Source organism: Gastrolobium bilobum, unplaced genomic scaffold (assembly GCF_033153095.1).
Source record: "Gastrolobium bilobum isolate Gb01-03AN ecotype WA unplaced genomic scaffold, APGP_CSIRO_Gbil_v1 utg18295, whole genome shotgun sequence".
Classification (NCBI taxonomy): domain Eukaryota; kingdom Viridiplantae; phylum Streptophyta; class Magnoliopsida; order Fabales; family Fabaceae; genus Gastrolobium; species Gastrolobium bilobum.
The window spans coordinates 139,171-148,188 of NW_026895292.1; the positions used below are offsets into that span (position 1 = coordinate 139,171).

Genomic DNA, 9,018 nt, shown 5'->3' on the forward strand with positions numbered 1-9,018 from the left:
GTCTTTAACTCCTTCGTCTTCTGTTATTTCCACTCCTTTCTCGGATCGTCCATTCATGAAAAAATTACAGCCTTGCTTCACTCCCGGGCTCCGCAAATGGGACAAGTTTTCCTTGGAGCAATTAATTTTCAAGTTTACAGATATCCGAGATAATTCTCTCCGTGAAGCCCCTTACTATGAAATGGCGTTGTTGGCATTGGCAGAACGTCAGCAAATGCTATCGGAACTTAAAGAGTTACAACTCTTGAAAAACAATTTTAAGACTGAACATGCTCGCCTGACTCAAAGGGCCGAAGTCGCCGAGTTTTTCGCGTAGGGGTTTCAACTTAAGCTTAAAGAGTCTAAAAAACTGGCTAAGAAAGCCAATGATGAGCTTACTACTTTGAAACAGGAAAATGACCAGCTGACTGAAGGTCATAAAGTTTTGAAAAAGAACTTTGAGGATTCATACTTCCGGGTAGCCGAGTTGGAACTGGAAGTAGAAACTCTGAAGAAGCAAGTCAGCTCGCTACAACAAGCTACCGAGGACATGAACTCTAAATATGTTGCTTTTGGTCATCAAATTCGTGGTTGGGTTGTCGACCAAGTGAAGTTCTTTCACCCGGATGTGGCCCTTAGTAACTTGGATAAAATCGACACCTTCAACTTTGTTGATAATGGCCGACTATGCACTAATAATGAGAAATGATCTATTACCGTGCTCGCCACCTGTCCTGCCGAGTTCGTGGGTGTGACTTCAAATTCTGATAAGACTACCTCGTAGGACACCCCGAAAGATGCTTGAAGGAGTGGGATGCCACTTTTATTTTGTACTTATTTTAGTTTTTTGCTTAAATGACTTTTGGTGCTGTAATGACTATGTCTGCTGAATCTTTGAATATGTTATTTTACTACTTCTTCAATTACTTGGTATATTTCTATCTTTTTACTTTGATCCGACTACTTTAAGAGCTCGCTATTCTATCAATGCAACTTGGTAAAATTTTGTTTTTGCTATATTTCAATAACAACTTATCTCTTTCAAAACTCTTCTCGATTAATGTTTTAGAATGATTACTCTGAAACTTTTGGCCCTGCTTTCGAGTAGGAAATGAGCAGGTGCCCATGAGGCCATGTAAGGCGGCCTGGGACTTTTCCGAGTAGGAAATGATCAGGTGCCCATGAGGACATGGAAGGCGGCATGGGACTTTTGGCCCTGATTCCGAGTAGGAAATGATCAGGTGCCCACGAGGCCAAGTAAGGCGGTATGGGGCTTTTGGACCTGCTTCCGAGTAGGAAATGAGCAGGTGCCCATGAGGCCATGAAAGGAGGAATGGGACTTTTGGCCCTGATTCCGAGTAGGAAATGATCAGGTGCCCATGAGGCCATGGAAGGCGGCATGAGACTTTTGGCCCTGATTCTGAGTAGGAAATGATCAGGTGCCCATGAGGCCATGGAAGGTGGCATGGGACTTTTGGCCCTGATTCTGAGTAGGAAATGATCAGGTGCCCATGAGGCCATGGAAGGCGGCATAGGACTTTTGGCCTTGCTTCCGAGTAGTAAATGAGCAGGTGCCTATGAGGCCATGGATGGCGGCATGGGACTTTTGGTTTGTTTGACATATACATTTATGAGAATCTTGCTTTATTGGATTCAAAAGTTAAACTACCCAATATCCATCATCTACTGAACATAATATAAACTCTTATACGAAACTTAAATCTTAATTTTCCTAACTTAAACAAAGCTTTAATAATTAACCTAAAATATTACCTACTATACCAACGACTACACATGCTCACTGGTTTCCTTCTTCTGATCATTGGTCTGAATTCTTCAACTGAAATACCTTTTGAGCTTGCCCGCGTTCCAATATCGTGGGATAGCTTTCCCATCCAAATGCTCTATTTGATAAGCTCATGTATTAGTGGCTTTTGTTACTCGGTATGGACCTTCCCAATTGGCTGCTAACTTCCCATCTCTTGCATTCTTATTTCCCACATCTGCCCGCCTGAGCACCAAATCTCCTACTTGAAATGTTCGCTTGACCACTGTTCTGTTGTATCTTGTCGCTGCTCGCTGCTTGGATGCCATTTCAACGATTGCTATTTTGTCTCTTTCTTCCTCCAGCAACTGCATATCAATCTTCATCAACTCACTATTCTCTTTCTCTTTATCTTCTGAACTCAACTTCCTTCTCCATGATGGTTCTCTGACTTCTACAGGTAACATTGTGTCAAACCCGTAAGTCATTTTAAACGGTGTTTCTTGAATACTAAACTGCACAGAAGTTCTATATCCCCATAAAACATTGTCTAGCTCTTCTACCCAACTTCCTTTGCACGCTTCTACTCTTCTTTTTAACCCGTTTGTCAGAATTTTGTTTGCCAAATCCACTTGCCCGTTTGTTTGTGGATGTTCAACTGCTGCAAACTGGTGCTTTATCCCCAAGTCGGCTATTACCTGCCGAAATTTTCTATCAATGAACTGTGTCCCATTATCAGTTATGATTATAGCCGGAATACCAAACCTGCAGATTATTTTCCTAATGAAAAACTTCTGGACTTTCCGAGCAGTTTTGGTGGTGACGGGTTCTGCCTCTATCCACTTGGTGAAGTAATCTGCTGCCACTATCAGATATTTCACTCCTCCGGCTGCTCTAGGAAACGGACCTAGCAGGTCCATTCCTCATTTAAAAAATGGCCATGGAGATGAAATTGTGAACAACTCTTCGGGAGGAGCTTGATATACATTAGAAAACTTCTGACACTGTTCACATCTGCGTACATGTTTTTTAGCATTTTCTCCCATTGTTGGCCAAAAATATCCTGCTTGTATAGCTTTCTAGCTAACGACTTCCCTCCTAGATGATGTCCATTGATCCCCTCGTGTATTTCTTCTAGCACGTATTCCGTGTTCGGTGGAGCTATGCATTTCAACAAAGGAGAATTTATCCCTCTTCTATACAACTGTCCTTCTATCCTGACAAACCAAGCCGCTCTTCTCCTAAGCCGACTTGCTTCCATTTTTTCTCCTGGCTCCTTTCCCTTTTCCAAATACTCTATAATTGGGCTTCTCCAATCCACCTCTTCGACCATCCACACCATACTCGGAGCTCGAATATTTTGCTGTATAATGGTCCTCAAATTTCCTGAGGCTTTAGTGCTCGCCAGCTTTGACAACACATCTTCTCTAACATTATCGTTTCTCCGAATGTGCTCTACTCGGATCTCCTTCAATTCTTTCATCAACTCCTGTACCCTTGCCAAATATTTAATCATAATCTCCCCTCGAGCTTGGTAAACTCCGCTGATTTGCGAAGTTGCTAATTGGAAATCGCTATACACCTCTAGGAGCTCAGCTCCGAGCTCCTTTGCCAAAACCAAACCAGTAACCATTGCTTCATACTCTGCTTGATTATTAGTCGTTGGAAACTCCAATGCCAGCGAATGTTCTACGACCGCTCCTTCCGGGTTCTCTATTATAACCCCTACCCCACTGCCTCTTTTGTTGGACGACCCGTCCACAAACAACTTCCACCAACCATTTTCTTGCTTCCCTTCGGGTTGTGTCATCTCTACCACGAAATCGGCAAAAGCTTGTGCTTTGATCGTGTTGCGCGCTTCAAAATGAATGCCAAATTCAGATAACTCCACTGCCCATGCTACCATCCGACCTGCGAGGTCCGGCTTATGCAACATTTGCCTTATTGGCTGATTAGTCCGAACAACCACTTGATGACATTGGAAATACTGATGAAGCCTCCTTGCTGTAATCAACAGTGTAAATGCAATTTTCTCTACATGCTGATATCTTGTTTCTGCTCCTTGTAACACCTTGCTTATAAAGTATACCGGTTGCTGTTTCCCATCTTTCCCTTCTCGGACGAGAACTGAACTAACAGCCTCCTGTGAAACAGATAAATATAAGTATAACACTTCACCTGGTTCCGGCTTGCCTAGGATTGGCGGCGAAGCCAACATCTCTTTGAAGCGCTGAAATGTTGTCTCACATTCCTCCGTCCATGCAAAATTACTTCCCTTCTTTAGAAGTTGAAATAGTGGCAAAGACACCTGTGCAGACTTGGCCAAAAATCGGGACAAAGCTGTTACTCGCCCGTTCAACTTTTGGGCTTCTTTAATATTCTCTGGGCTTTTCATTTCCATCACTGCTCTACACTTGTCCGTGTTAGCTTTAATTCCCCTTTCTGTTAACAGGAAACCCAAAAAATTTCCGGCTGGAACCCCGAAAGTGCACTTACTTGGGTTTAAGCGCATATTATGCTTCCCGACCTGCTCGAACACCTCCTGCAAGTCTTGTAAATGTGTCTTACCGTCCCCCGACTTCACAATCATATCATTCATGTATACTTCCAACATTCTACCCATTTGTGCCTTAAACACTTTGTTCATCATCCTCATGTACGTTGCTCCTGCATTCTTTAATCCAAATGGCATGACATTATAACAATACACTGCATTATCAGTTATGAACGCTGTTTTTTCTTGATCTTCCTTCCATAACGGTATCTAATTATACCCGGAATATGCATCCATAAATGACAACACTTTGTACCCAGAGGCTCTGTCTACTAAATGATCAATACTTGGTAAAGGAAATGGGTCTTTAGGACAAACTTTATTGAAGTCTGTATAATCTGTACACATTCTCCATTTCCCATCTGGCTTCCTTATCAGCACTGGGTTGGCTAGCCACGTAGCATATTCTATTTCTCTAATAAACCCTGCTTCCAAAAGCTCTTGTGTCTTTTCTTCAATGGCCCTCCTCCTTTCTAAACAAAATCTCCGTTTCTTCTGCGCTACCGGCTTTACTCCTGGGGTCATTGCCAAGCGATGACAAGACAATGCCGGATCCATACCGGGCATATCTGAAGGTTTCCATGCAAACAAATCAGCATTCTTTTTCAACAAATCCTTCAAACTCTCTGCCACCTCAGGCTCCAACTCGAACCCCATCTTAGTACACTGTTTTGGAGATATCCCTAATTGAACTTCTTCCATTGCACCGGCGGGTTCCGGCCTATCCGCCTTGTCCTCCACCCGAGGATCCATCCCCACCACCATTACCTCTTTTTCTTTCTTTCCTTCTTCTTCTCTTTGTACATTTCCTTCTTTGGCTTGTTGTGGTGGCTCCACAACATTTTTCTCCTTACCTGCTTATGGAACTCGTAGACTCATATTATAACAACTCCGAGCAACCACTTGGTCCGCCTTTATCGTAGCTACTGACTCATCTTTGGCTACAAGTTTCATAGCCAACTGATCAATCGACAAGAAGATTATAAACTTCTTCATAAATGGCCGCCCCAAGATAACATTGTACGCCGAGCTCAAATATATTACTGCAAATGTCAAAGTGACCGTTTTGTGCGTGGGCGCCTTGCCTAAAGTCATCCTCAATGGGATATATCCCAATGGCTTAATTTTATCTCTCGTGAAATCTAATAACTCGGCTCCACATGGCTCCAACTGGTCATAATCCAAATCCATTCTTCTAAACGCATCCAAAAATATAATGTCCACCGAGCTCCCCGAGTCTACCAACATTCTATCAACGCGATAAATTGCTAGCAGCCCAGAAATGACTAAAGGATCGTCGTGCTCTGGATCAATTATCTCATCATCCAGGTCATCAAAAACTACTTGTTTGCCTGTCTTCCTTCTTTCTTCCTTAAAACACGGCTTATCTGAAATGGCCATGCACATCTTTAAATGCTTTTTTCGAGCATTACTCGACTATCCTCCTGCTCGCCCTCCGGCTATAGTACATACATGACCCAACTGGACCGGATTGAGAGATGTTTGCTTTTGTTGTGGAATCTTGCCTGCCTCTTGTCCTTTTCTTCCTGGTGGGCTCTGACTACGATATGGTCGTCAGGATTTGTCCTCATTGCTACCATCTACATCTCTTCTCACGTAATTCTGTAAATTTCCTTCTTTGAGCAACCGTTCAATGACGTTCTGTAAATTAAAACAGTCGTTTGTATAATTCCCGTACCCACGATGGAATTCACACCATCTGGTTTTGTCTAGAAACTTTGACTGAATGGGTGGCGGCCTTGGGACATTTCTCATTTTTGTCGACATTACTTCTTTAAATATATGGGCTCTAGACGTGTTCAAAGGTGTGAACTCCCTCCGATATGGCTCTCTGAATCTTTCTCCAACTAGACGAGGTTGTCGCTCTTCAAACTGCCCTCTTCCTGCTGTCTCTCCGGCCTCCGACTTTGACTTGCTTCGAGAAAACCTTGCTCAATTTGCTTTTGAGAAGATTTAAATTCTTCCAAAGCAATATACTTTTTGATTCTTTCTAGAAAATCTTACTTTCTAGCAGGAGACTTTTTGGCTAACGAGTTGGCAATTCCTCCAGGATGTAATCCAGTAGTGAACAACAACAGATACGTCTGATTTTCTAAACCCTAAACTTGTCTTTCTTCTGCCTGAAAACGTTCATAATAATCTCGTAACTTTTCTCTGGGCTTTTGTCTTACTCCGCACAAATTATGCGTTGTTTTAGGCTAGGGTCCACAATGAGCAAACTGTTGCACGAACCGTTGTGATAAGTCCACCCAACTTTCGATGGAGTTATCTGGTAAAGCCGTAAACCACTCCAAAGCCTGTTTTCTCAAAAACACAGGAAATGTTCGACACAACAATGAATCTGATTCGCCACACAAGGACATTGCTGCCCGGAACACTGTCACGAACTCCTTTGGGTCTGAACTTCCATCATACGTCTTCATGTCACTTGGTTGCTTAAACCAAACCGGGATTGGTTCTGCTATAAGCCTCCCCAACAAAGGAGTTCCTGATGGTCCCTGATTAATAGGGGGCGCCGGAATCCCCTGTTGAGCTCCTCCGAGTTGTCTTATATCTATATATATATATATATATATATATATATTCCAAACGGGTACATCCTGCTACATCCTGCTCCCTATTGGCCATTTGTCTATTGCCATAATGAGGACCCAAGCCTTTTGCCTGCCCTGGTCCGTAATGCTGATAATCCCAATTCGCTTGTCGCCTTCCATCTCCTTGACTTTGATATCTACCCCAGTAATGATACTTGGTATCGTCTCGTGGAACTTCACCTCTGCGATTGCCATAACTTATTCCTCCTTCTGGCCTCCACCTTTGATAAGTTTCTTCATATCGACCTCTGTTTACCTCTCGTTCATCTCGCCGAGTATAATCTTGACGGGCTCCAAAATACTGTTCTTCCTCCCATATCACCTCTTCTTCCACCTGTTCATCTTCTCTATTTTGATATTGCCTAGCCTGGCCCGTTCTCCGGGCATAATCCTCAGGTATCCTTTCTCATATCCGCGGATTTGTTCCTCGTCCTGCGCCTTCATAGCCTCCCCTTTCTGGAGAACCCCTTGACTCTTGACAAAGTTGTCATCTCCTCCCTTCATTTCTTCTATTTCCCCTCACCGTTGGAGGTGATAAAGGAATATAGCTAGGAAGAGGAGACAAAGAATCTCCTCCTCTGAAGGGTGATTGCTGCTCATTCTCTACAGGATGCCTTTCCTCTGCTCCACGTCTCATTTGCCCTCCTTATAGATGTTGCCTATTCCTGATATCCTCCACTAACTGAATCAAAGCTTCTCCAATGGTGTCCAGTGACCGACTCCTTCCACTAGATCGGAAAGAATCTTCCTCTCCAAGGTATCCTTCGTCGTCTTCCGCTCCCTCGTCATGGTAATTGCTTACCATGACTCAAGAAAATGCGTAGGAATCTTTTTACCTATTCCCACAGACGGCACCAAATGTTCTGTATGAACATTAGTATGATTATTGTATGGTTCTTGTTCCTCTTTCGTTAGTTATGGTCTTTGGTATATATAACCCTTCCATAGGTGGTTATTGTGAATGTGGGTAGTTATAGAAACCCATCATGTAATCCTGGTAGGGCCCACTTTGGGTTATAGTATTTTGGCCGGCTTCCCTTCCGGGGTAAAACCCCATCCGGGTTCTATCAACTCTTCTCCTTGACTATTGATACCCGGATGTATAAACCCAGAACAACTTCTTTCGCGCGTTGCACCACAGTTTTATGATGATGAAGAATTGGCTCTGGTTAAGAGTTGTTTCCAAGAAGAGGATGAAGAGTTGCAACAGCAACAACAACAACTGCAACAAGGAGAGGCGTCAAAGACAAAGCCGCCAGAAAAAGAAAAAGAAAAAGAGAAAGAGAAATAAAAGAAAAGAAGGCGCGAAATGCTTGACGATGAGGAATGGCGCCCCACTCTCTCGTTGCTTCCCTAACTTCAACATCATTTACTTTCCCTCATGGCTGCCCTAAAATCAATTTCCCCCCTTTTACTTTCCGTGATTAATTAATAGTTTAGGGGTTTTTCATTTGTCATGTAGTACTAGGGGTGTTCGCGGTCTGGATTGAATCGGTTTTGGAAGCAAAAATTATCCGATCCAATCTCTTCGGTTTCATCCATTCGGTTTGAATTTTTTTTCAAATCCGATCTGATCCAATCCAATATTTTTCGGTTTGGATTGGATCGATTTTCGGTTTTTTGAAAATTCTGATTTTTTTTTTAAATTCTGAAATTTATTTCATAGTTATTGTTCTTGTATATATTGGCTTTGTAAACTTTTTTTTAAAAAATACAAAAGAATCAGTAAACAATAATATAAGTTTATTTTTATGGGCAATGAGATATGAAGCTCTACACAATTAAAATTTTGTTAATGATCAGTAAACGATAATATAATTTTTTTTTATGGGCAATTGAGAATGAAGCTCTACATAATTGAAATTTTGTTAATGAGATGTGACTAGATTTTTTAGAAATTTTTAGGCTATGATTTGGGAAATGCCCATGTAGTTAGAGAGAAATTAATATATTGGATCGGTCTGGATTGGATCGGTTTTCATCAATCAATCCAAAAACCGATCCAATCCAATTACAATTTGCAGTTTTTTTTCGGTTTTCGATTTTTCGGTTTTCGGTTTATTCGGTTTTCGGTTCGGTTTATGCGGTTTGAATAGGTTTGGATC

At 42.2% G+C, this 9,018-nt stretch overlaps 1 protein-coding gene across 1 annotated transcript; it reads right to left on the reverse strand.

The window, feature by feature from the left end:
* Positions 1-1,896: 1,896 nt before the first annotated feature.
* Positions 1,897-5,705, reverse strand: LOC133304723 (uncharacterized). The gene is made up of 4 exons (XM_061504774.1): positions 5,459-5,705; positions 4,617-5,152; positions 2,741-4,508; positions 1,897-2,651 (listed from the first exon to the last, which is right to left on the reverse strand). The coding sequence occupies exons 1-4, from the start codon at positions 5,703-5,705 to the stop codon at positions 1,897-1,899; spliced, it is 3,306 nt and encodes a 1,101-aa protein (XP_061360758.1).
* Between the last annotated feature and the right edge of the window lie 3,313 nt (positions 5,706-9,018).

Bases quoted from the DNA above. Each gene is read 5' to 3' on its own strand.
- LOC133304723 (XM_061504774.1), bottom strand. From the start codon at position 5,705: ATGTGCATGGCCATTTCAGATAAGCCGTGTTTTAAGGAAGAAAGAAGG. The intron at 5,153-5,458 runs GTGGAGCCGAGT...TTCCATAAGCAG, and splicing joins TTATGACCAGTTGGAGCCAT to GTAAGGAGAAAAATGTTGTG. The intron at 2,652-2,740 runs GTTTTCTAATGT...TGGACCTGCTAG, and splicing joins AGATGTGAACAGTGTCAGAA to GTCCGTTTCCTAGAGCAGCC.